The sequence below is a fragment of the Pristis pectinata genome, chromosome 5 (genome assembly GCF_009764475.1).
Source record: "Pristis pectinata isolate sPriPec2 chromosome 5, sPriPec2.1.pri, whole genome shotgun sequence".
Lineage (NCBI taxonomy): Eukaryota > Metazoa > Chordata > Chondrichthyes > Rhinopristiformes > Pristidae > Pristis > Pristis pectinata.
Genome location: NC_067409.1, coordinates 42,455,608 through 42,483,383, shown reverse-complemented (window position 1 = coordinate 42,483,383; position 27,776 = coordinate 42,455,608). Strand labels below are relative to the sequence as shown.

General features: G+C 37.5%; 1 protein-coding gene across 4 annotated transcripts in view; it reads right to left on the bottom strand.

The window, feature by feature from the left end:
* The window catches only part of LOC127570438 (DNA-binding protein SATB1-like), a 110,366-nt gene that overhangs the window by 67,433 nt on the left and 15,157 nt on the right, over nucleotides 1-27,776 (bottom strand). For all 4 annotated transcript variants that reach the window (XM_052016022.1, XM_052016023.1, XM_052016019.1 and 1 more), the window contains 2 exons: nucleotides 17,011-17,122; nucleotides 11,040-11,503 (listed from right to left, as the gene is read on the bottom strand). In XM_052016022.1, coding sequence (XP_051871982.1) covers nucleotides 11,040-11,503; nucleotides 17,011-17,122 — 576 coding nt within the window. The remainder of the gene's footprint in view (nucleotides 1-11,039; nucleotides 11,504-17,010; nucleotides 17,123-27,776) is intronic.

Below are 27,776 nucleotides of genomic sequence, written 5' to 3'. Positions count from 1 at the left end.
TAACTTCTTGATGTGTGAATTGAGAAAGCTGTTTTATATTAATTTAGTGAATATTTGTAAAAGGCCTAGCTGCAAAATTTTGTACTGATTTTGTACTATTTTGCTTTGGAGCTGGCCAATGAGTTAGCACAGTTCCCTGAATGTTTTCTATTTATCAGATAGATGTAATGCTGAAGAGTATACATTTACTTGGAATTGTTACATGGACTTAATTCACAATAAAAAGAAAGCAGGTTTTAGACTGCAACACCAAAATCAGCATGCCAGCTCCAGGCATTACTACAGAATTGTACCAGACCAGTTTTGTTCAGATTGCTCTGTGTCATGCTTTACAAAAAAAATCTTCCCCACAGATTCACTAACAACAAAATCACAGTGGTCATGTTAAAAATAAATACAAATTTTCACAAGTTTAAGTACAAGTTTCAATTGTACACATCATTTCATAAAGAAACCAGTTCACAATGTCAAAATGTCTATATTAATCAGTGATTTTTCATGTCAATTTTATCTTACAATAAGGAAAGTTATTGATACATGAAAAATAACTGCAAATGCTGGAAACCTGACATAAAACCAGAAGACTGTTCCATCTTTCCAGTATTTTCTGTCTTTATTGCTATATTCCTTGTTAACTTTTAACAAAGTGATATTACATTATTACAAAGGAATTGAAGAGGGAAAGTTTTGGAGACGTTCTTCCCTATTACTCCAAAAATATTTTGTGAACATACCTATACTAGGAAAAATTCCAATATAGAGATAATTCATAATGTACTTATTTTGTATATTAAAATTAAAATAAAATTGAGGATCTTAAAAATGGTGAAAACTTTCTAATTTGCAGTGAGGTAGAATTGGAAATCATGTTTTCAAATTTGCTCACTCTGAGCTAGCCATCCTAAGAAAATAAGAATGGCATAATCACATACACAAGTTGAGTGCATAGTAAATCGCATGGGTGAAAGCAGAACATTGCAAAGGGTTACTGACAGATTAAATGAGTGGGTAAAACTATGGCTGATGAGATTCAAAAATGGGGTGGAGGGGAGGGGGGTTCATTTGTTTTAAGTTAAAGCAAATGAAACTGTTGAGTGATTCACCCCAGCCCTGTCTTGCACACCTCCAAATTCCTAGAATAAGTAAAGAAAAAATGGGATCTGCTTGCCTGTCTGTCCAAGCAATAGCATACGTTTAGAACAAGATTTATGTTTGTTTCTCAACCACTGAACATAGGGCTCTTTATTTATGATTAGATTGTAGGTACCAATCATGGGGAACACACAAAAGCCTAACTTTACTCTGAACATATGGACAAGAGTCAATTGAGAAGCGTTTATGTGTTGAAGGATAAACACAATAAAGAAGACACTCTCTGAGCATTTAGTTCTTTGTGGAAAGTTAAGAAATACCAAAATGTTAACAGAGTTTTGAGCATTGCACTCAAAGGAGGAATTGGTTCATGCTTCCTCAATCAGCTCTGCATGCCAGAGCTTTGGTCTGATTTAGACTTTTTTTGCTTTCTATCAACTCTGACATAAACACAGAACATGAATAAACCCAACTGTATTTTTTTAGTCTGGAATACATAAAGGCTAATTAAAGCAAAACTTTTATTGCAGTATAATATAAATTTATGCTAAGATCTACAACAGGGGAAGTTAAAGAATTTAGTGAATTAAATAACCAGCAAGCTTACTTCCACCAGGTGTCACATGACAGGCAGCAGGTTTATATTGGCTAACTTTTGATGCATGGTAAGCAGATTTACAAAATATGTGAAAATCAATAGCATGAAAAAATGCTAATTGTTTGTAGCCTAAATTTACTCGGCACGTACTCTATGCCCTTTCTAAAATGCACTTCTTGGAAGCCATCCAAACTGTGTGTAATGGTAAGGTGCATGTTCTAACAAGAATCAGTAGAGCACAGTTGGCCAGGGATGCCTTATAATAAAGTAATATCATTGGTACTTTTTTAAAAAATTAAATACTTTTCTGTCCAAGCTTCTCATCAATTATTTAATGGCATTTTTTACTTGTATTAGTTGATCTGGAAAACTTTTAATCTTGATAGATCAATGCTATATACAGTGGCTGTAATGTACTCTTTCACATAATAAGTTCCTCGAAAAGGTTCAACTTCTGGTTTATAGATATCCCCTTAAAATTGCTGAGAGCAAAAAGCATTTCTTTTTTTTCCTTGCAAAATAAACAACATAATATAAAAACAGAAAATACTGGCAAATCAGGCTGTGTCTCTGAAAAGAGAGACCATGTTAATGTTTCACGTCAAAGATCCTTCATCAGAATTGGGAAATTGAGAAAACAAATTAGTTTTAAGTTGCAGGAAGGATGGAAAAGAAGTGAATCAGACAAAGGCTACATCTCTGATATGGTGACACCAGGGTTGGTGTGCTATATGTTATGTAAGGAGCTGTCTGGTTGATGGATTCATGAGAACAGCTGGAGAGAGAGAAAACCAGGAGTATGTAAAAGCTATGAGATGTAGATCAGAGCTGTTGCTAAGTCCTGAAATCTAATGGAGAATGCTGGAAGTGCTCAGCAGACCAGGTAGTGTCTGTGGAGAGAGAGCAAAGTTGAGTTAATAATGATAACCCTTCAGCAGAACTGGCAAGTTGCCTATCACTTTAACTCTCCAGCACACTCCCACTCTGACCTCTGTCCATGGTCTCTCACACTGTTTCAATAAAGCCCAACATAAGCTTGAGGAATAGCAGCTCATCTTCCATACAGACACATTGCAATCTTCAGAACTCAATATTGAATTCAACTATTTTAGATAACTTGCTTTGTTCTGCTTGTATCACAACCAACCAGTTTTGCTGTAAGGTTATCGATGTGCATTATTAATTCAGTTTATCTCTTTCCATAAACTCTTGATCTACTTGGCATTTCCAGCATTCTTCAGTAGGTTTCAGCTCTGACATGCTGCACGCAGGTTTAACATGTCCTCTTGTTTCCTCTCTAATTCTCCGAATTAATCTATCAACTAGAATACTGCTTAAATAGTAGAGGTGTCTTGGCAACTCTGGTCTCACACTATCAGAGATATTCTCTTTATACTGTCCATTACATCCTCATCTTCTCGACAACCTACAACTTGTTTTCTCAATTTCACAGTCTTCAAACTGAGACACTAACTCTGTTCCTCCTGTCACAATGCTGTCTGTCTTGCTGAGTGTTTCCAGCATTCCCTGCTTTTATTTCAGATTTCCAGCATCTGCATTTTTAAAAAATTTAAACAACAGAGTAGTCTGCCATTTTGTCTATAGAAGTGGGAGGAATATCAGTTCACATATCTTCTGATGTCTATCACTCACACTGAAATCACTTATTCTGGAAAAAAAAATCAATGGAACACATTGAACCCAGTAAGAAGTCACACCATTTGAAAGCTGGTTAGGAGAAATGGAAATGAGTGCTTCGAGTTCGCTAGCAGCTGAAGGTGCCATGGCAATTACATCAGTCACTCAAAAGCCTGAAAATATTCATGTGATCTAACACGATTTCAGCACATAACCTGATCATCCTGACTGGTATCCTTGGCAAATAGTAACTGCACAGTTTTGCAGTCCACTCAGATCTTCGATGGGAAAGAACTTACTTTCCTTCTTAGTGCAGCAAAATTGAAGTTTATCAAAATAACCTTGCCATATTGCAACAGTTTTACTGATGCCTGCAGTGCCCTCTTCTCCAGACTTTCTGAGTAGCAGCAATGTGTATGCTACCTTAACTCAATCTTATACCTGTTGGAAAGAGATCCTGGTGAGCATATTCATGCTTTACCCCAAAGGTGCATTTTTACTCATTGCAGTGGGGTTATTGTGGATAGCAGTGGGATTTATTATGGATGGAGATGGATGGACTAAGGTGGACCATATACAAACACCAAAGACAGAGATGTGCCTCAAATTTTGCATTAGACTCAAATTGAAATCTTCCTTGCCACTGGGCAAAGGTTTTGCCATATTCAAATTGGCTGAAATGTTTCCTTACATTTGAATCGAGATTATATCATAAAAATCTTGAATTGTTTTTGACAATATTTTTGGAATATCCCAAGGTATGAAAGGCACTATTTCTATTGTGTGTATATATATATGTGTGTGCGTGTGTGTGTGTGTGTATATATATATATATATATATATACACACACACATTATATATGTATAAATGTATATATATATATATATATATATATATTTTAAAACCTGAGTGTGCAGACTAGTTCATTTCAATAATGTTTTATCCTATGTTTTTCTACAATTATTTTCTATCACCTTGGTTGCATCCAAAATCTGTAATGTGCTTCATATGTCTGTGCTACTTGGCAATTACCTTGCAACAACGGAATAAAATTGTGTTCAACACCACAACTTACAAAATTTAAATTTGACAAACAAACTGAAAATAGCATGAATTATTGTTTAACATGGCACTGTGTGATTATTTGTAACATGTTGACTAAATATCAATGCAATACCTGCTTTCATGTCCTGTAAAAGCTACAATTCAAAAATAAATCCACAATAGTATCATGGGGCTGAATTAAGCATTCATGTTGAAACAAAATTTATGAGCTGAATGTTAATTTGCAATGTGCTGGGAGTTGGAGGAGGGGGCAGGTGGAAGGGGTGGGGCACCATACACAACATTTTCAGCAGTGTTTGCCGGAGTCACTTTGACCCAGCCTCAGTAATTAACGTTATTTTAGGGCTACTGAGTGAGCGTGATGACAACACACGGAACTTGATTCCATCTCCACTATTTAATAGCACATTGTAGACCTGAGATCTGATAGACTCTGGAGTGGGTAAAATGAATTGAAAATATAGACTGCAGATGTGCTGGGAGTGCCCCAGATTCAGCAATCTTCTGTTGAAGACCAGTGAAGGGATTAGAAAGGCTATTCTCTGCTGCTGTGAGAAAGAAACTTATTCATGATACCTAGAAAATGTGACTCAAGGTTGTTACAGAATAAGCACAAATGTGGTCACAGTCCAGTGTTCAGTGCTGCAACCAGATTAATGACTCCATCATACTGGAAAAAGTGAGCATGGTGGCACATTAGCTACATCCTAATATAGTCTCTCAATTTGCCCTCTTTAGTATTCTGGGGCACATTATTACACACATTATTATTGTAACCCCATCTCCCCATCCAGTATTCAGACTCAATTAAATACCACATCATGCTTCACTCTCACAGTTATAATTAACGAATATTCTCCATCCATCTGATCATCATATCCCATTACTTTAATGCATTGGCCACTTCTTCCTTTCCTTGAAGGAAGGAGAATACAAAACACCAGAAAAAGGTTGTGAATGAGACAAAGACCTTATGTAGCTGAAGAGGAGTTCGCCCTGCAGATGATTATCAGGATGGAATGCATGGGCATCGAAGAAAGGAATATAGGGACTTCACCTCCACTTGGTGACTCTAATTTATCCAGCCACACTGCTGACAACACTCACATGCATGGATCTGAGAATGAAACCTAACTTTCTGCCAATCATGCACCAGTTCTGATCCCTACACTTCTGTTGGTTTGGTAAGAAAGGGTAGTTGGGTTTTTGCTTGGTGATTTACACATCAGAAGTGAGCAAGAGGAGATAACAGAGACAAGTATTGCAGTGGAAAGTTCAAGGTGGAGTACCTAAGAGTGTCCAAGCTCTCCTCAGTTAGCCAGACTTCTCAGTTCATCTCCTCTTATCTATGCTGCTGGTGTTCCTGAAGCTCTTACTGTCACTCACTGTTATCCTTTTCTGGGTTCTGCAAATTCCAAAACAAACAGCCTAGATGGTGTTGTAGCTGTGGAGAGCTATAACTGATACTTTCAAAGTTAGAAAAGCGAGCAGTTAAATTCAGGTGCTTTCATAAGTCTGATGGCTCCCTTCAATATGCACCAAGCTGAATCTCTAAAATGAAGCTGCAGAACATCGGGCAACAAGGAAGTTTGCAGCTGAAGGAAGCACAATTAAATTGTGGGGTACATTGAAGGGAAATATACAATGGAGATGTGGTTGTTGTTCAGGGATCTCCTGCAGGATGTTAGGGATAAATTTGTCCCGGTGAGGCAGAGAAAGAATGGCAGGGTGAAGGAACCATGGTTGACAAGAGAGGTGAAACATCTAGTTAGGAGGAAGAAGGCAGCATACATAAGGTTTAAGCAGGAAGGATCAGATAGGTCTCTTGAGGAATATAGGGTAGCAAGGAAGGAACTTAAGAAGGGGCTGAGGAGAGCAAGAAGGGGACATGAAAAGGCCTTGGTGAGTAGGGGTAAGGAAAACCCCAAGGCATTTTTCACTTATGTGAAGAGCAGAAGGATGACGGGAGTAAAGGTAGGACCGATTAGGGATAAAGGTGGGAAGATGTGCCTGGAAGCTGTGGAAGTGGGTGAGGTCCTCAATGAATATTTCTCTTCAGTATTCACCAAGAAGAGGGACATTGATGACGCTGAGGACAGTGTTGGTAAGGTTAATGTTCTAGAGCATGTTGATATCAAGAGAGAGGATGTGTTGGAGCCATCAGACAACAATAGGACAGATAAGTTCCCGGGGCCTGACGGAATATTCCTAAGGCTGCTCCGCAAAGCAAGGGAGGAGATTGCTGAGCCTTTGGCTAGGATCTTTAAGTCCTCGTTGTCCACGGGAATGATACCGGAGGATTGGAGGGTGGCAAAGGTTGTCCTCTTATTCAAAAAAGATAGTAGGGATAATCCAGGGAATTATAGACCAGTGAGCCTTACATCTGTGGTGGGCAAGCTGTTGGAAAGGATTCTTAGAGATAGGATCTATGGGCATTTAGAGAATCATGGTCTGATCAGGGACAACCAGCATGGCTTTGTGAAGGGCAGATCACGTCTCATAAGCCTGATAGTGTTCTTTGAGGGTGACCAGACAGATTGATGAGGGTAGTGCAGTAGATGTGGTCTACATGGATTTTAGTAAGGCATTTGACAAGGTTCCACATGGTAGGCTTTTTCAGAAGGTCAGAGGCATGGGATCCAGGGAAGCTTGGCCATGTGGATTCAGAATTGGCTTGCCTGTAGAAAGCAGAGGGTTGTGGTGGAGGGCGTACATTCAGATTGGAGGGCTGTGACTAGCGGTGTCCCACAAGGATTGGTTCTGGGACCTCTGCTTTTTGTGATTTTTATTAATGACTTGGATGAGGGGCTAGAAGGGTGGTTGGCAAGTTTTCAGATGACACAAAGGTTGGTGGTGTTGTGGATAGTGTAGAGGATTGTTGAAGATTGCAGAGGGACATTGATGGGATGCAGAGCTGGGCTGAGAAGTGACAGATGGAGTTCAATCCGGAGAAGTGTGAGGTGGTACACTTTGGAAGGACAAACTAAGGCAGAGTACAAAGTTAATGGCAGGATTCTTGGTAGTGTGGAGGAGCAGAGGGATCTGGGGGTCCATATCCAGTGGATAGGGTAGATAAGAAAGCTTATGGGGTGTTAGCGTTCATAAGTAGAGGGATCAAGTTTAAGAGCTGCGAGGTAATGATGTAGCTCTATAAAACTCTGGTTAGACCACACTTAGAGTACTGTGTCCAGTTCTGGTCATTATAGGAAGGATGTGGAAGCGTTGGAAAGGGTGCAGAGGAGATTTTCCAGGATGCTGCCTGGTTTAGAGAGTATGCATTATGAGGAGAGACTAAGGGAGCTAGGGCTTTACTCTTTGGAGAGGAAGAGGATGAGAGGAGACATGATAGAGGTATACAAAGTATTAAGAGGAATAAATAGACAGCTAGCGCCTCTTTCCCAGGGCACCAATGCTCAATACAAGAGGGCATGGCTTTAAAGTAATGGGTGGAAAGTTCAAGGGAGATGGCAGAAGGAGGTTTTTTACCCAGAGAGTGGTTGGGGCATGGAATGCACTGCCTGGGGTGGTGGTGGTGGCAGGTACATTGGTCAAATTCAAGAGACTACTAGACAGGCATATGGAGGAACTTAAAATAGAGGGATATGTGGGAGGAAGGGGTTAGATAGCCTTAGGCGAGGCTTAAAGGTCAGCACAACATTGTGGGCCGAAGGGCCTGTATTGTGCTGTACTGTTCTATGTTTTACATAAATTATGGAAAGATCAGATTATAGAAATCACAATAGTTATGTTGTTAAACTGTGGAGTTTAAGTGCGAAGATTTTGATCTTCAGTTCTTCAGACTCCATCCAATGCTGCTATGCTCTTGCCTCGGCTTCCCTTCCAAGTTCCAGGGAAAGCTTATGAAGCACATGAACACCATAAAGGACCCAATTCTTATTTACATTGCTCTGAAGAAGCATAAGGTATATTGACTATGCTAACCTGCCTTTCCTGTGTAGGTTTCCCATGTACACCCTGATGTGAATGGGATAAATGTAGAAGATGGCAGGTTAGCATATTCAATTGCATTGTCACTGTTGGTGAACTTAATTTGGCACCCTCTCTCAAATCAACTCATTTACATTAGTTAAAGTTCCCCCTTTCACCTTTGTCATTGTCAAATTTGCCAATGCTGTTAACAATTTGCAGACATACACTGCTATTTTTCAGACTTTCAATTACTCAATAAATCCACAATAACATTATCACAAACACCAACTCATTAATAGGATATTTTTGCCTTTGTCCACCACAACACCTGCCCCCTAGCAAAAAACATCCAAAAACCCCTCCCTACAAACAATATAGCATACATCATTTAAAACAATATATGCATGAAAATAATTTCAAAGGAAATTAATTCATCACCCGGGTGACTCCTAGGTACTACAGTTTTGCTCATGTGGCTTATATTGTCACTAATATCGATGAAAGTATTTTCTTACAATTACATCCAAATATCCAGTATGTTACATAATCTTAAATGCAGATAAATGTGAATGTCCATTGTGCATTTTAGAAACTTCTTAAATTAATCTACCACGACAACACATTCTTCTTCAAATGGTTTGAATGCAGCACTGTCTATCTACTATAAAATGTTCAGAAAGTACTTTTGAAAGTGATAAATCTATACCATTTTTAAATATATATGACATGGGGTACATCCAATGTTTAAAGTTGAGTTTTAAATGATGCTTCCTCAAAACTTCAAATCAATACAGTTTAAATAAATTTAGTGCACTTAGAAAATAACTTGGACCAGAACTTCTCAGTGTAATTATGACATAATGGCTGGAATTTAGCCTTCTGCCCACTGTCAGCTCTGTGTCATTGGGACTTCCAGAATGAATGGGAGGGCACCCCTTTACCATGTGACAAGTAGGTACATGCACTATATCAAGCATGTTAATTCCATCAGGTTGCCTTACTGACTCCAACTGCTATGGAGAATAAATGATCAGGACAGTTGCAACCAAATTCTACGTGATAAAAAGAACTTATCATTCTTTGGTTTGTTCTACCAAATAAATATTAGTTCTCATATAATGGAGCTAATACCAAATCTTCCCAATATTATTCATTTAGTATTAGTAGCATAATTTCCTATCAGCCACGCCACATTAAGAAACAGACTCTTTTAAGTATCTTTTTGGCCATATAATCAAAATGCTTTCCTAGGGAGGCAATGCTTCCATAACAATGGTGGCATAATAGCACAGCCAGTAAAGCTGCTATCTCAGAGCTTGAGCTTTGATCCTGATCTCTAGTGCTGTCCGTGTGGAGTTTGCAGATTCTGCCTGTGACTGTGTGGGTTTCCTCCAGGTGCTCCGATTTCCTTGCACATCTCATAGATGTGAGATTCGCCAGGTTAATTGGCTACTGTAAATTGCCCCCAGTGTATGGGCGAGTGGTAGAATCTGGGGACAATTAATGGGAGTGTGGGTAGAATAAAATGGGATTAATATAGAATTAGTATAAATATGTGCTCAATGGTTGGCGTGGACCCCAAAGGGCCTGTCTCCATGCTGTTTGACTCTATAACTCTCTGAGCTACATGTGTTTGCAAAAACAACCTTCAATAATTCTGGATTGTTGGCAAGGCTAAGAAAATTTTAAATTAAAGCATTTTACTCCTCAAGGAGAATAAGCATATTTGGCTGTTTTATTTTTAAAAGCTTCACAGATTTAAGGCATTAGCAGAGCTAAATCAAGTCACAGAGTCATAGACAGAAACAGCAGGCCATTTGGCCCACCATGCCTGCAGTGACCATCTAGCACTCATTTTACATTAATCCTACCGTCACCCATTTTGTTCTCCCCACATTTTCATTAACTCCCCCCTGGTTCTATCATTCACTTACACACTAATAGGAATTTACAGTGGCCAATTAACAGACCAATCCCCACGTTTTTGGGATTTGGGAGGAAACCCAAGCACCCGGAGAAAACTCATGTGTAGTTATAAAAACAGTTCTTCACCAATATGCCATATTAGTTTTCCTCGCAAGTTGAAAACCAAATAAAACAAGAAATATTTTTCTCTAAGACTTATACATCCTGTTTGAAATATGCCAACCGGATTACAAACACATCACCAACACTAATTGAAGTGTATTGAAAGAAAATAGCCAAATCAGAAAAACAGACTTCTATAAAACAGCCAAATTTCATGCTATAAGTAAATGAGAAAGCAGAAAGCATCTTTAGCTGATCATGAGGGAATCTCATGTAAACAGAGTTTGTGAATTCTGTGCAGCATTACTAGGGTAGCTGAAAAAGATTTGTAAATTCTTTCGTTTATTAGACAAGTAGATAAAGATGGGCATTAACTTGCAGAATATGCGAAATAAATGTTCATTTCTTCAAAGAGGAAAACTCTTACAGGCAATATAATAATATGTCAATGTTCACATGAACATTAATTCCTAGTCTCATAAGTTTAAAAATGAATACACTGATTCAGATACTACAATCAACAAAGTATCAGTGACCTTTACACTAAAACTTCAAGTAAAACAAAGAGCTTCTCTGCATTATCTCACCTTGCAATACAACAAAATGACACAGACTCATGACAAAGGTCCCACTCACTGTTTTGGAATTTTGCCTAGTGTACAAAAGGAAGAGATGTTTTGTTTTTACCTGAGTTCGGTTGAAAGCCACACGAGCGAACACTGCTTGAGAGATTCCAGCTCGCTTCAATTCATCGCGAACCCACTGGTAGATTTCGGAAGACACTTCAGCATTTGATGAAGTTTGTTGTTCTAATGGTTTAGTCATTGATCGGTTAACAGGAGGGTGATTTAGGTATTGCTGATTTAGGGATTGCTGTGCCAGGAGTCTATTGACAGCAAATTGTTGGTTTAATATCTGGGCCATAACCAGCTGCTGGTTCACCAGCTGTGGACTAAGAGGTGCAGAGACAAGTCCAGGATGCAAATTGGAAAGTTGGGGCCTGGTTGTTGGCTGACCACCATGAGGAAGTTGAGCCGGTGATGGTGGCTGGGGCAGATCAGTACCATTCCCAGGAACTGTTTGTGCTCCAAAGTTTACATGATTTGTTCCTGGCTGAGAAATAGACAGTTCAGACATGGTCTCCATTTCAGCTAGAGCAATGAGAAAAAAGTAAGAAATGAACTGAAAATACAATAATCAATCCTTGAAAAAAATGCATTTTGTTAGTTTGTATGTTACATTTTTAGTATATGTTTTGCTGTTAATAATAACTCAGAAAAACACAAAGAAAACTTAATCATAGATGGTAGAACTTTATCAAATGTTGCCACTAATTTTTGAGGCTGTCAGCAGTAACAAAATCTAACAAAAAAGCTTTTGAAAATACAGTACACCCATGCATGGTGCATTATGTTTCTGTCCTTTAATCAAATAGAGCTCCTTTTTCAAAGTGAGGTGCATACAATTTACCATGGTTAGAGTATTATAAAACAGAAAGTTTAGAGCATTATAAAACAGAAAGTGCCTAACATGCATTCTGCCTATCACAACCCATAATCTGGGTCAGACTTCATTGCCATATTTGCATGAATAAAACAAAGCATTGGAATTGATTGGTTCATAATTCATTTTCATATGATAATTGCAAAATGCTATTAAACAAACAGGAATCCTATGTATCAAACAAGAGGAATAAGGGTAAATCTACTTTCACTGAGGCACTTCTAAGTACATAGGACAAACAAACTGGGATGAACAGTTGAAATACTAGAAAAGTCAAGTCATTCCAAATCCATCCATATGAAAAAACCTTTGTGTGTGTAATCCCTGTCAATGAAACTTGACTTGATGTTGCCACAATAGAGTTACTGCTTTGGGCACACTCAATGACATAGGCTCAGACTGCACCCAAAATTGTACTTGCTTTTTTCCCGCTTGCCTCCACTGCCCACCCCCGCCAAATTTTTGCTCAAGCTAATTTGCATAATAGTGAACATAAACTCTTAAACAACCTCAAGTTTATGGAAAGCAGAATGAAGTAGGGTGGCCAGCAGTGTATTAGAATAAAAAAATCCAGAAATAACAAAGGCATGGATAATCTGCAACTGCAACTAAGTTGAGGAAGGAGCCTTAATGATAGTATAAAACTTATTTTGAAATGATATGAGACATCAAGCTCTTCGACCTGAAATGTTAACTCTTTCTTGTGCCACAGATGAGGCCTGATCTGTTGAGCATTTCCAGCATTTTCTGTTTTTTATTTGATTGCAAAGAGTTTGGTTCAGTATTAGACAATTGCCAGGGAAAGGGAACTGTGGCTAGAGAGCAGAGTTTGAGCTGAGGATCAAAATGATATTTTTAGTTCCCAATATTTTGTTTGGAGGAAAATTCTGCTCATCTAATGCTGGATGTGGCTAAATAGGCCTACAGTTAGTGGAGAGGTGAAGTGATGATAAGATAGAGCTGGGTATTACCCTTGTACAATGGAATCTGATGTCATGTTTTCAGATGAAAATACTACATGAGAATTGGGAGGAGGCCAAGGAGAACGTCCTAAGAGACATCAAAGGGTATCGGTGTGGGCACAGGAAGAAACACCATTACTGATGATACTCTGGCTATGAATAGATTGGAAAGAATGAAACCCCTAGCAAGTTCGGTCCCAGTCAGCAGGATGATTGTGAAAGACATTGGAGGAGGCTGGTGTGGTCAAACAGATGAAAGGCTGGAGTCAGACTGAAAAAGATGTAAAAGATTCACAATGAGTGTTATCAGTGACTTTTAGTACAGAAATGGTATCTGCTTGAAGAGATTCAAACAGGGAGTTCTGCATAATAACAATAGATTCAAGAATCTGGAGAGGAGAGGAAGGTTGGAGTTGGCCAATTCTTTAAATAGATGAAGGTCCCAAGGCTTGTTTTTTCTTTGAGGAAAAGGTAACGATGGTAGATCTGAAGTTTACACCTGGTCTCAATTTCCCATTTGACAGGGAACTAAGTCTCTGTACACTTTCTGCTTTTATAAATTCCTATGCTCATAGTAATAAATTAAAACATAATAATAATACCTAATACCCACCTCCACAACCCACATTGCCACTGGCAGGACAGCACAATTAAAATAGATCTATTAATACAGGAAGTTTACATTGCAAATGTGGACATAACAATTCTAATGAAACTAATTGAATATATAATTTTAAAACACCTCAATCCAATCTAATCCCTTGGCATGAAGGCTTGGTCTTGACATCCCACATACAACTGGCAAGTTTTGAACAATCTGAGTCACAGATTAATAATTTACTTGCTCTTTAAAATAAGCGCTGCATGGTTAAAAATAACACAAAAAATGGACAGATTACATCACCATCACCTAAACAATGAAATACCTTTTCAAGAAATCAGAAGCCAAATGTATTACTACTGGATCAAACAGAATTGTAGTCAGGAGAAAACACTGAAATGCAAGTATTAAGAATGTAAGAATCCCCTAAAACTACGGGAAGTCTGAAGGTAAAATGAAGGAGGACTTTAGTTATAGGGAGAGATTGGACAGGCTGGCCATGATGGGATGCCCTCATAGAAGTGTGCATGATCATGAGAGGCATAAATAGGGCAGATTCTGTTCCCCAAGAAGAGCAGAGTTCCAGGCCCCCAGAAGAGAGACTGGTGGACCAATTCACACAGGAACAAAGAGACACCTCAGGTCAGATGTTTCTCCACTGGGTATGGATTATTGCTCAGACAGAGAGCTGAGTCTCGAGAGAGACCCAAACTTAGGGAGCAGGGTGGCTGGAACCTGGAGGAACTCAGTGGGTCAGGCAGCATCTGTGGAGGAAAAACAAAAAGGCATAGGCTTAAGGTGAGAGGAATGAGTTTTAGAGGGCTAAGTTTTTACACAGAGAATGGTTGATATCCGGAATGCACTGCCAGAGGAGGTGGTGGACTCACAATTATTATGATTAAGAGGCATTTAGTCAGATACTTAAATAGGCAAGGCATAGAAAGATATGGTCCTAATGTGGGCAAAGGGGGCTAATGTAGATAGGCAAAATGTTTGACATTGCTGATCTTCAATGATTGTTCTGCCATGCAGAATGAATTGACAAGAAATCATTGGTGGATATGGCCTTATGGAGCTAGTCAAACTGGTAAACACCAGTTAAATGGTGTCAATCAGCTTCAAATGCCTTTCCTTTCAAGTCTTTAGTTTATTAACCTATGTTAGTGGGTGCCACCTGAAACATGAGTCAACCTTTCTCTTTTAAATATTGACTGAGTTGCTGTGCATTTCCAACATTTTCTGTTCCTCAATCACACTTCAATCAGTTTCAATGAGTTTCATCTCTGCCAGTGTAGCTGTTAAAATAAAGATGTCACCTGAGTTTTCCAATAAAACTAATTGTACCATTAGATTCAACATAATATCAGATTCAGGGTTGTGAAATCTACAAATTCTGAACAAAGCCCAGATTTAATATTTTCAAGGCACACTAGCATATATTCAGGCAAAACATCAATATTCCTACAATCTTACTGACTCAAAACTGTACAGCAAATTTAAATTCTAACTAAGAGCAGACCAGCTTGACTGAAGACTCCCCCACTTGATACTTTAAGATATAAGAGTCAAAAATAACTCTGAGGTTTATGAGCATTCACAAAGCCATTTCCTTAACATTTACTGTTCTAACATGGGCAACGACATTTGAAAGTTACTGAAAGATCAGAAAATCAGTACAGTCTTTAAAACAAATCAAACAAAATACTCTTCTGCTTGCCCTGTGCCTTTGACTGTACTAATTTCAGCCAATGTAGCGACCATCAATTCCTGGGTGCACTGCAGACAGCAGTCCATTAATACTTATATATTGTATAAACCACTAAAAGGACTTTGGGCCAGAAAGTCGTACTATTTTTATGAAAAATAAAAATAAGAATTATTTTAATGATAAAATACATATAACCAATTAAAAAGTACAAATACCTTCTTTGGTCAGTATTATTTAGAATTGTTACATTTACTTCTTGATCTGTGACAAACAATTATCAGCTGCAATTTTTTCTCTTAAAACAATGGTTTCTCAAACAAACGTACACAAATATCTTGAATTGATTATTTTTCCTCTGGGAAATGAATGCTGTAAACTACTCCCTCAGGGTAAAACAAAATGACTTATTATTCTCAAAGCAGCAAGAGATTCACAGTTTTTATGCCATCTTTACGTATTTACCACGTGGCCTATTCTGGAAGTCCAAACACAACACCAGACTGATGAAACACTGAGCCATTACATTTGCAATGTTACTTTTTTTTTGCAGAGGTCTTCCCAAGAACATCTGTGAATCAGTGATGAGCTATGTTTTGGGCTTCCAATGTCCCTTAAAGGAGTTTTTTTTACTGTTGGAATGTTTTCTCAGTTTTCACGATAGCTTAAGCGTAGACAAAAACTATTTTAAAATTAAAACAGTGCTAGTTCACAGACTTGTAGTAAAATTTGTCACTGCTTCACTTCACATTGAAAATGTCCGTGTAATTTATTTATTGTATGTTATGTAATACCCCTGGGGTTCGATTCTGAAAACGCATCTGCAATCATTTTTTCATCATAATTGCTGATTCCAGTCGTTAACAATGATCATTTTGGCTGTGAATTATTCTGAAAAGTGTTGCTTCACCTCTTGGTCCTAATACGGTAATTTTCCTCTTGTAGTTCAGCACTCTGATGAATAATATTGAGGCTATGAAAAATAATTACTATAAAAATATTTCAGATTTGAGATGCTCAGAATAAAACAAAAAAAAGACAAAATTTACTGTAGAAAAAATGTCATAATTTCTAGAGGGTTTTTCATTATCTCACTATAGTGTCTAAACCAGTGTTATTCCAGACCATGATGCACTTGAACTAATGCCCCTCACAATTCAACATTCTGTTATTCCACTCTTTTGGTCTCAAGGGTGCAGGATTGACAATAGTGGATAACAGAACTTATACATTCACTTTTATGCAGGTGCTGAATATAGCTATCACTAGAAGGTCAAGTACAGTGCTTCCATCATCAAAGCCAGACAATGATCCAGTCATGACAGTGGTACTGTAACGCAACCTCAGACAAGTGCTTTCATATTCAGTGCATGTGATTTCCATTGTCCAAATATGATATCTCTCAAATCATAATGGTACTGAGTATTTTTCACACTGAAATATACACGTCAGACAATTAAAGCACTCATTCACTAACTTGTTATAATTAGGAACATTTGTGACTTCATCTCCATCAATGATTAGTGAGAAATAAACATAGATCATTTTCTAAAAGTTAAAACAGTAAATGTTTGAACAGCCCATAGTTTTCAATATCTCAACTGAAATAATTAAATAGGACAGTAGTTTAGCTAATAGTCAAGTATAACCACAAATCTACATACAGCACAGCTGACATTTCTGCAGTTAGGATCCAAATGCTTTTCATTTTTAAATAATTAAAATTTCCTGTCTTTTCATATTTAGCTTAAACGCATCGAAGTAATTGTGCATGTGGTTAAAATTGCATTTTTAAACAGATAAAATACAATATTAGACCTACATTGAAAAAGGATGTGCCCACCATTAACAACACAATGGACTGATCAGTTATTTTCCTTTGCTTACCAATCATGTCTTTTGTCTTCTTAAAATGTTTATACCATCTTCCAAATTCTTGACATTTTGCTGCTGATACATTTGCATAGTAAGTGCTGTTTACAATGGAGGAAATCATACTCTGCATTTAAGAAATAAAACCTTCAGTCAGTAACGAATGATTTTAAAACTGATTTCAGCCATAGGTATACGTAGTACGTCAAATGCCCAAAGCAGTGAAAATTATTGAAGTAAACACTTAGAACAGATACAATACAAGCCTTGGCTCTGACTCAGTCCATTGCACTGTTGACTCTGAGTCAGAAGATTGTGTGTTCAAGTTCTCTTCTAAAGATTTGAACATAAAAATCTAGGCTGACACTCCAGTGCATTCTAAGGTGATTACAGAACAGTAAGATGCATTGACTTTTGGGTAAGATGTTAAACTAAGGATCAATCTGTTCCCTCAGGTGAACAGAAGATCCCGAGGCAATGCACTGAAGACCAGAGGAATTATCTTTGATGTCCTGGCCAATAATTTTTTCTCAATCAATATGGCTAAGGAAACAAATAGCTGGTCTTTATCAAACAGTGTTTGCGCATTGCTACTCCATTTCCTCTATTACAATTGTTGCTACTTTAAATTTGTAAAGCACATCCTGAGATCCTGAACATTGCTATGTAAATCCAAATCTCTTTTAACTAAACCTAGTTTAGAACTATTGTTTGAATTAACAATTTCATTTTATTTTTACACGTTTCTTTCTTTTTTATAAGTAATTTGCTTAATGTTGAGAAGGACATACAGAATTCAGAAAACTATTGCTGTAATGGTTCTTCTACTGCATCTTCACATATGACAACAAATGCATATATACAATTCAGAGGTAACAGGTCTCACAAAGCGACCCCTGTTAATTTGGAGCTTAGCCAGTAGCATAACAATTTGTCAAGAATTTCAATCAACTTCCAGGCTATATATATTCAACGTTTTTTTCACAACTCAAAGACAACAAATATATTTCCTCATTATGCATTTCCACAATGGTGTTTATTCAAGCTATAGTTAAAACCTAATGTTCTAAAAATTCTTTGCCACCTCGAAACACATGTTTAAATGGAGGTATACAGCTCATCAAACATTTTTCAGGGATTTGCTGCTGCAAAATTTTGTATTCATGAGCCCCAATCAGGCCATGGACACTTAATGCACTGAAAAGCTTTTCCTTCAAAAAATTTGGCATTACAGAGTTCACAAGAGAAAACAAATAGGTCAGGATCCAGATTCAAAAATGCAGGGAAAGGTGCATCATGGAGAAGAGGTCAGGGACAATGGGATAGGATTGTAGTGTCAGTGGAGGAGGATCATCTGCTGCAGAGGACAAGGATGGAAATTCATGGACTTCACGATCCATGTAATAAGTTCACGATTTAGTTAATACCATTTTCATCACTGAAATTGTGTTTCATTGTGCACATATACTTGTTGGTATGTGATTACAAATCTCATTACAAAAGCAGCGATTCTAAGGATTTTGATTTGCTGCTTTTAAATTGTTTGTGGAGAATTAATGCAAATATGGACACATATTCCTTTATCAGATCAGATGAACTTAACAAGGGCAGACACGGTAGTGTAGCGGTTAGCATAAACGCTATTACAGCGCCAGCAACCCGGGTTCAATTCCGACCACTGTCTGTAAGGAGTTTGTACGTTCTCCCTGTGTCTGCGTGGGTTTCCTCCGTGTGCTCCGGTTTCCTCCCACATTCCAAAGACATACAGGTTAGGAAGTTGTGGGCATGCTATGTTGGCACCGGAAGTGTGGCGACACTTGGGGGCTGCACCCAGAATACTCAATGCAAAAAGATGCATTTCACTGTGTGTTTTGATGTACATGTGACTAATAAAGATATGTTATCTTATTCTTTTGAAATAAATTAGAGGACTAGATTAAAGATTACATTTTTTTAAGTTTCAGAATAAGCTTCTTTTATTTTTTATGTCTGATTTCCAACCTGCATCATAAGCATACATGCAACTTGGAACTTTGTATGTCTTAATATGGTATGAAGAAGTGAATAAAAATATGATTAAAAGAGGTCAAATAAATAATACTCAATACTGTAAGCTCTCAGTTATTAGTCCTGTCCCCAGGAGGTTTGCATTTTCATAACACAGCTTTCTTTACTGTAATCATGTTATTTGAGGGAAGACATTATTTAAAACATGACTTCACAAAGATGAAAAACATAAATAGAAGCAATATAGGGAAATATTTTAAATAGTTTGGACAAAAATGGAATGAATTACCGCTTGCAACAGAAAAATGACTTGTAGAACTGAAACCTATTTTTGGAAAAATGAAATTCAATGAATTGAATAAAAGCTCTCTTATAAAAATTGCTAACACTGAGACATTTTAATTTATCTATAATTCCCAAGCCAAGTTTACAAATAAACGAAAATGATGAAAAACTTCAACTCTTTGGGTGGAATTCTTGCTACAGTTGGCAGCAGCTATTTAAATAACAGCAATTTTCAAAACATTATAAACTGAAATCTTAGGTAACATTATACTGATATTTTGTCTACTATATACTTCAGTCCTCAAACTATTAACAGCATTGTGTTATGCTAAATACCAAGCAGTTTAGCCTTTTAAGAAAATTCTAAGTGCACTGAAAACAATAGTAGATAGGTCAAAAACAAACCAATAAATATTTTCAATGAAAACAATGTGAAAGAGCAAATGTACACAGTGACTGCTTAACCTTACTGCAAATAATAAATTAGTGACCACCATCAGATTTTGTTACAATACCAAAAAAAGGATTTTGAGGGCAAAATTTATTGTGTAATATCTAAAATGAAATTTAACAAAACAGAACAGACACCCATGGCACAATGGGTTATCAGGCACTGCATTTCTTTCCATTTCAGTCCCAGGGAAAAGAATTGTCGTTTCCCTCCTGCCAGCTGTTCACCGTCACAACTGAATGAAGTTAGCAGCTTGATCTATTCCCTGAAACAGGTGATTCAAATTCACCACTGCAGTCATGATAGGTCTCAGTGAAGAGGAAAACGTGAGTTTAATTCTTCTTGTTGATAATATGAGTTGGATTGGGGGATAAAGTATTTTTATTTTGTATGCTGACCATGGTACTTTACCAAATCTGGACACGAGGAGTTTCATGCCTTTGTGGTTCTTAATGCTTGCAGTCAGTGTTTGACTTTACAAAAGGCAAAAATTACAACAAAATCTATCACACCTGACATGGAATGGTTATCCGAGTAGACCTGGGGTACTTTAAATGATGAGTAAATATAGGTAAAATCACTTGCTGTCCAGCTTATGTTGAAATCTAATAGATATAAAGGAAAAAGTAAATATTGCATGGTTGGAGTTTCAATAAGGTTCCACAAAGGAAGTTGGCGAACACATGAAACTGGGGAAATATACAAGTGTGAATTGAGAGATGGTGAACAGACAGAAGTAAAGAATTGGAATAAATGGTCTTCCTTCTCAGGGTAACAGGCTGTGACTAGTGGAGCACCAACCATTTATAATCTACATCAGTCATTTGGCTGAGAGAATAAAATGTCATATTTCCAAGTTTGCATATTACATAAAACTAAATGGGAATGTGAGTAGTGACAATGATGCAAAGAGGCTTCAAGAAGTGACTGACAGGTTACGTGAGTGGGCACCAACATGGTGAATGGAGTACAACGTGGTAAAAATGTAAGATTAAACACTTTGAAAAATACAGAAATGCTGAGTATTTTTAAATTCTGATGTTCTAAGTGACCTGGGAATCACTGTACACAAGTCACTGAAAGATAACATGCAGATGTGGCAGGCAGTTAGGAAATGTTATGTTGGCCTTTACTGCAAGAAGAATTGAGTACAAGAGTAAAGATGTCTTATTATAATTATATTGGGCCTTGGTGAGACCACACCTGGAGTGTTGTGTGCAGTTTTGGTCTGCTTATCTAAAAAAAGGATACACTTCCTACAGAGGGATATACTATACAAGAGGATAATGCAGCAAAGTTTGATTTGTGGGATGGTGTGTCTGCCTTATAAAGAGAGATTGACTAAACTAGGCATCTACAGTTTAGAAGAATGAGAAGGAATCTCAATGAAATATACAAAATTCTTGAGGGCCCAACAGGGTAAATATGGGAGGATGTTTTCCCTTTCTAAGGGGTCTAGAACAAGGAGATACAGTCTCAAAAGAATGGATTGGCCACTTAGTATCTGAAATGAGGAGAATTTTTTTTCACTCAAGAGTGTGGTGAATCTTTGGAATTTTCTATCCCACAGGGCTCTTAAGCATTAATCACTGATTGCATTCAAAATAGAGTTGATAGATTACTGTATATTAAGGGAATCAGGCAAAATGGGGATAGTGCAGGAAAAATGCAGTTGAGTTAAAAGACCAACCATGATCTTGATGAATGGCAGAGTACATGAGTGGGGCTGAATGGCCTACTACTGCTCCTGTTTCTTATGTTCTTGTGAAAAGGTAGTGAGAGGTATTTCAAAAAATTAGATATAATTCTAATTTAAAGAATAAAATTAAAAAATATGTTCTTTTTTAAGACACAAAATGCTGGAGGAACTCAGCGGGTCAGGCAGCATCTATGGAGGGAAATGAATAGTAGACGTTTTGGGTTGAGACCCTTCATCAGGACCGGAAAGAAGGGAGATAGCCAGTAAAAAATGGAGGAAGGAGAGGAGGAAGAGCTGTTCTTTTTTAAACATTGTCGAGATTTGTGCGTGTGTGTGTGTGTGTGTGGGGGGGGGGGGGGAAAGAGTAGAATAACTGCTTCAATTGACAACTTTATTGTCTTTCAAACAGTTGTGGAACTAATCATTGATTAGTTTTTATCAATTTCAATAATAGGATCCTATATCAGGTCAAATATGACAGTCCTTGTCAGTGCACCTGACCTGGTAATAACCAGGCAGCTTGCCACTCAAGTGTTTGCTATTCTAAAAGGAAAGAAAAGAGAACTTTAAAGGGAGGTCAACTGATTGTGAAAACACAAATAATATAATACTGTTTCTTTCAAAGTTGGTGAAGTAAATATTGTTCAATCATTCTGTAGTGGCCATTAGTGATTTCAATAGCCATGATATAATTTTGCACATTAAATCCTTAAGTATTATTACCTACAACATATGGGTTGGCTGTAATGCAAACCATTCCACAATTTGTTTGGACTCACTTCAAACTCACATAAGCCTAGAGATAGCTTTAATCTGGAAATCTATCCCAAAATAGCCTTAATGCTGGGAAAAAAAACACCAAGTCCTTTCAATTATTGAGGAAGATTACAGTGAATTTTTTTGTATTTATTTACTGTTAAAGTGGCCAGTCAGTCAGAAATATGGGCAAGACTGGAACCATAAGTTTCTGGAAGACTGGAGCCTGTGATCTTAGTCACGCCCACATAACTGACTCATTGCTCTAAAGGGAAATGCAGCGAACTTTACATTATATGTGTTAGTAATTAAAAAGGAACTGGAGCCAGGCTTAGAGAAAATTATATTGGGAAATATGTTAGAATTCACAAAATGTCAGTGTTATGCAACCTTAAAAGGCCCGCTTAGTTTGAAGCTACTGAATCCTTAAAAGCTCAGTAGCAAATTATGTTTTATCATAACTGATCAATTCTACAATTCTTGCAAGCCTTGATGATTTCATGTCCTAAAAGTTCCTAGAACTTCTCACCAATGAGCAGATATCTACTGTCCCTTTTAATATTCCTTATAAAAAAATCTTCCGTTCACTTGATCCTGATCTTAGATATATCTGTTTATGCATCAGAACTTCATAGGTATTCCACATAATCAGACAAACACACCATGAAAAAGTCTTAAGGAAGTTATATAATCTCCAGCTGCTTACCATATATTGCTTTCATTTAACTGATGAATCAGGACTCGTCCATGTTGCACATCACTTGAAAAAAGCAAGGGCACAGAGTGTACTCTAAGTGGGGGAGTTTGATATCAATCACCAAGAATAGCTTGGTAGCACCAGTCCTTAAGCAGCTGGCTGAGTCCTGAAGGACACAGCCGTCAGATGAGGCTTGCAACAGATAGGGAGAGAACCACTACAGGGACAACCCACTATAGTTTGCTCTCTCTAATGTGGCTGTTGTGATTCAATTTGCCCGAGACAGTTTTGGCAGTAGTGACCACTGCAGTTTTAAATGAAGCAAAGTCCTATCTTCACACTGAGCTCACCCTCTATCATGTAGCATTGGATTATGACAATGCTAAAAAGTACATCTTCAGAATACAGCCAGAAGCTCAAAACTAGTCATCTGGGAGACACTCTGAGCCAGAAATATATTCCAGCACAATTCCATGGCCTGGCTTTTCCTCAGGACACTATTCCCTTCAAGCCAGATGAACAAATCCTTTTCAATCAGGAGCATGGAGAGAAATACACATGTAATGAAAATTTGTTCAAGCTAAAAAAAAAGGTTATATGAATGCCATGAAGCAAAGTGGAGGCTATGGACAGAATCAAGTCTTCCCATGACTAATGACCTGATTAAAGCTCTGTAGTTCTGTCACATCCAATTGTGAATGGTAGTGGACAATTAAACAGCTAATGGAGACATAAAGTAGCACAATCAACAATGGCTGAGTTCAGAGACTGTAAATGCAAACAACATGGCTAAAGTGTTCACAATCATTTTGAACTAAAAATGCCAAGTGGATGATCCATCACAGCCTCCTTCTCATGTCCCCACCACTACAGATGCTTCTTTTCAGGCCATTTCGTTAATTCAAAGTGCTACCAACCGAGCCCACTAACAACAACAATATGGTCTGAGAACATATCCCATTGTAGTCCTGATGACGTGCTCCAAACTAACCATGTCTCTATCCAAGCTATTCCTGTGCAAATAGAACATTGGCATCTACCTTGACGATATGGAAAGTTCTCCAGGCATTTTCTGTCCATTATCTAGCCAATCCTTGCCCTATCGGTCCACTCTCAATCATCTGGAAAATGCTGGAGGGTGCCAATTGCTATTAGGTAGTATTTAGTTACCAATGACTTGCCTCATTTGGATTCCACTGGAATCATGTGGGGCCAGATTGCATTTCGGTCTTGATCCAAACATAGGTAAAATTGCTGAATTAGAAAGACAAGTGTAGCACGACAGCTACTCGTGGTAGCATTTGCATGGTGCAATATTAAGGAGCCCTCGTAAAATTCAAGGCAGTGAAATTTCATGGGAAAAGTCTACATTAGTTGGAAACCTGACCTGCAAAAACTATGATAACTGGAGTCTAATCTTTTGAGTCCCTGGACAGAATCACAAAAATTCATCAGGGCAATGTCTTAAGCTCTATCCTCACCAACTAGTGATCAAAGACAATCCCACTATCACAGAGTCAGAAGTGGAGCTGTATGTCAATGATTGTTCCATTCATAATGCCTTAGGGAGTGAAGCAGTCCATGCCTCAATTCAGGAAGACCTAATCAACGCGTAGGCATGGACCGAAAAGTAGCAAGAAATGTTCATCCCACTCAAAGGTCTGGCAGTAACCACCTCCATCAGGGGAGATTCCAACCACCAACCTGTGGCATTCAATGACATTACCATCACTGAATCTCCACCAACTTCCTGTGAACCAACATTGACCAGAAACTTAAATGGAACAGTCACATAAATACTGTGGTTACAACAGCAGTCAAAAACTGGTATCCTGCAGCAAGTAACTTGTCTATAGGATAGCAGAATTGTTTTGTGATATTTAGCCCAATGAGTTTATGCTGATTCATGATAAAGCAATCCCATCAGTCCCATTTCCCTGCTCTTTCTTCACAGCCCTGAAAATTACTCTCTCTCAAGTGTCTATCCAGTTCCCTTTCAAAGGCACCGATTGATCCTTTTTGTACCACCCTTATAGGTAGAAAATTGGAGATCCTAACCACTCTCCAAATAGATAAGCTTTTCTTCATAACTCCCTTTTATGTTTTGTCCCAAATTTTCAATCCTTGAATCTATCTATATGAACCACTGCAGCTACTCAACCAAGGCTTCTATTGCAGCACCTTGCAAAATTCCCATCCTTACAAATTAGAGGGACAAGGCAGAAGGTTTATGTAAACTCCAAGTTTTCTTCCAAGTCACACATCAGCTTGACTTGGAAATAATCATTGATTCATTACTTCTGGGTCAAGAACCAGGAGCTCCATATCTAAAAACACTGTAGGAGTTCCTTCACCATAAGGTCTACCATGGTTCAAGCAGATGGCTCACTGCCTCCTCTTTAGGGATGGTCTAGTGCTGGCCTTGCCAGTGATAGCCAGATTTTGTGAATGAATAAATTAAACAAAAAACATCAGAATCTATCAGAAATAATTGTGAAAATCTTTGTGAAAATATCTAACTCATTATAGATGGTGATAGATTCAGAATATCTCTGTTATGCAATCACATTAATTTTAACAAATGAGACCAAGATGAATTTCAGTTATGAGACCACAAGATTAAGACTGAATAAGATACAACCATTATTTCTTTTTTGAGCACCACAAAGGTGCTAGAGACATCCATCTCTGTGCTGCATCTAAGATTAAACTATTGGTAAAGTTTCAGTATCTAAAGTTACTGTTCACAATCTGCAATGCATTTTCTAAATCACTTTCAAGAATTAAACTTCAACTTACATTAAAATGTCTATCTTCTTCTTATATTAAAAATGTGATAATCTGTAATGAATTTTTCTTCATATAAAATTGAGTCAAAACTTTAGTGAACGTTATTGCTTAATTTCATATGTTTTGTTCTGTGCTCTAATAACACTGGCTTGGCACATACTGTCCCAAGATTCCACTAGACTAAACAATATCAAGGGCCAAATTTATTAGAATCCATAGAAGCATCAAAAAGAGGGCACTGTCCTAATAACAGTATGTTGCAACACTACAAATTAACAAAATTTACCACTGGAGATTAATTGACTATTAGTGAACTAGATTTTATTATATGTTGCTTCAATTAATCATTATAAGGAAATCATAGATACAGTGAACATTTCACTGCTTCTTTAGATTCAAAAATCTGTGTGAAGAGGTTAATTATTGATGTGCAGTAATTGAGTGACTCAGAATTTTTTTAATGAACCACTCCAAGATTCTTTTACCATCATCCTTCTGAAATGGTGGATATTAAAATATAGATAATAATGGTCTAATGAATGTGAAATATTCATGGAAAACAGTGAGTTGGTTTCTTGTATATTTCTTTAACATATTTTAACTTACTTATTCCAATTCAGAAGAAGGCCATTCAGGTTCATGCCAGTTCCCAACTGAGGAATCCCATCAGTTCCATTCCCACCTCCATACTTCCCTGTACCCCTGCAACATTTACTCTCTCAATGCCCCTCCCCTCCACTTTAAATCTTTTGTCATTTTCCAATACTAAGGAATATTATACAGTGGACAATTAACCAACCAGCATAGTTTTTGGAATGTAGGAAGAGATTGGAGCAAGGAGAGAACATGCTAACTCTTGACAGATAGCAACCATGGTCAGAATTAACCTGGAGTACAACCGGGAGGAAGAAACACTAACCGCTGCACCACCAGGCCACTTTAACATACATAAAGTGATCCTATAATCACTTTCTTTACATTCTAAAGCCAATGAAAGAACTTAGTGCTTCACAAAGCTATTGCTGAAGAAAATGTTAGTGAATCAACATTTGAGAACATAAGTAAAAGCAGAAAATGCTGGAAATCCTCAGCAAATCAGGTAGCCATCTGTGGAAAAAGAAACAGAGTTATACATGCTTCATCAGATCTGGGGAAAAAGAGAAAACAAGTTGGGTTGAAGTTGCAGAAAGGGCAGGGAAGGGATAGCTGGTCGAGATAACAGTAGGAGTCTATAGGCTTGTAATAGATGTTTGTCACTAGCTATACCCTAGGATGGGAGACAGAGATCCAGAAAGGGAAAAGTCAGAAGTGAGAGCAGCACAGGAATTAGCACCAAAGGGAATGAAATTTTCAAGTTCTGTAAGAGTATAGGAAGCAGCATCAATATAATCATTTATGTATCAGAAAAAAAAGTATTGAGGGACAGAGCCTGAGGAGGACTAAAACAAAGACTATTCCACCTGTTCCACAAAAAGACAGGCATGTCATGGACCCACGTGAATCAAAATAGCTGTGGAAGTCTTTAGGTTTGTAAGTTCAGAAAGGTTTTTTACTAAGCTCTTGGATATTACTAAGAAAGCAGAGTTCTTTTAATCTAATTTTTTGGAGGAAGATAAAACTACCAATAAATATCCCAGTGACAAGCATAAATACTCTTGTTTGCATTCCAAGATTAACACAAAGCAAAGGGTACAAGGAAAAGAGTATCTTGGTGTTTATGTGAGATTATGAGATAGATGCAGATTTACTTATTCTATTAGTTCCCAGGAAGTTTCTTTTTAAGTAATGATATAGAATGGACAATGTTGATAAGAATATCATCAACAATCAAAAGAAATTTGCATGCTTTTTTAAAATTTCTTTTAAAATCAAAATTAAAATTATGTTTCTGTTCAGTTACATTGTTACCAAATACTCAGCTTTGTAGTCAAAATAAATAGGGAGTATTTCTTAAGCACAAAAGAAATACAACTAGCAATTTGTGAATTCCAACTGGATGTCTCCTTTTATACAAGAAAAACTCGTTCTGATAAAAATGACGTTAACTTTGGTTTGACTGTTACATTTCAGCTTGATTTTTATTCAAGACCTGTGGA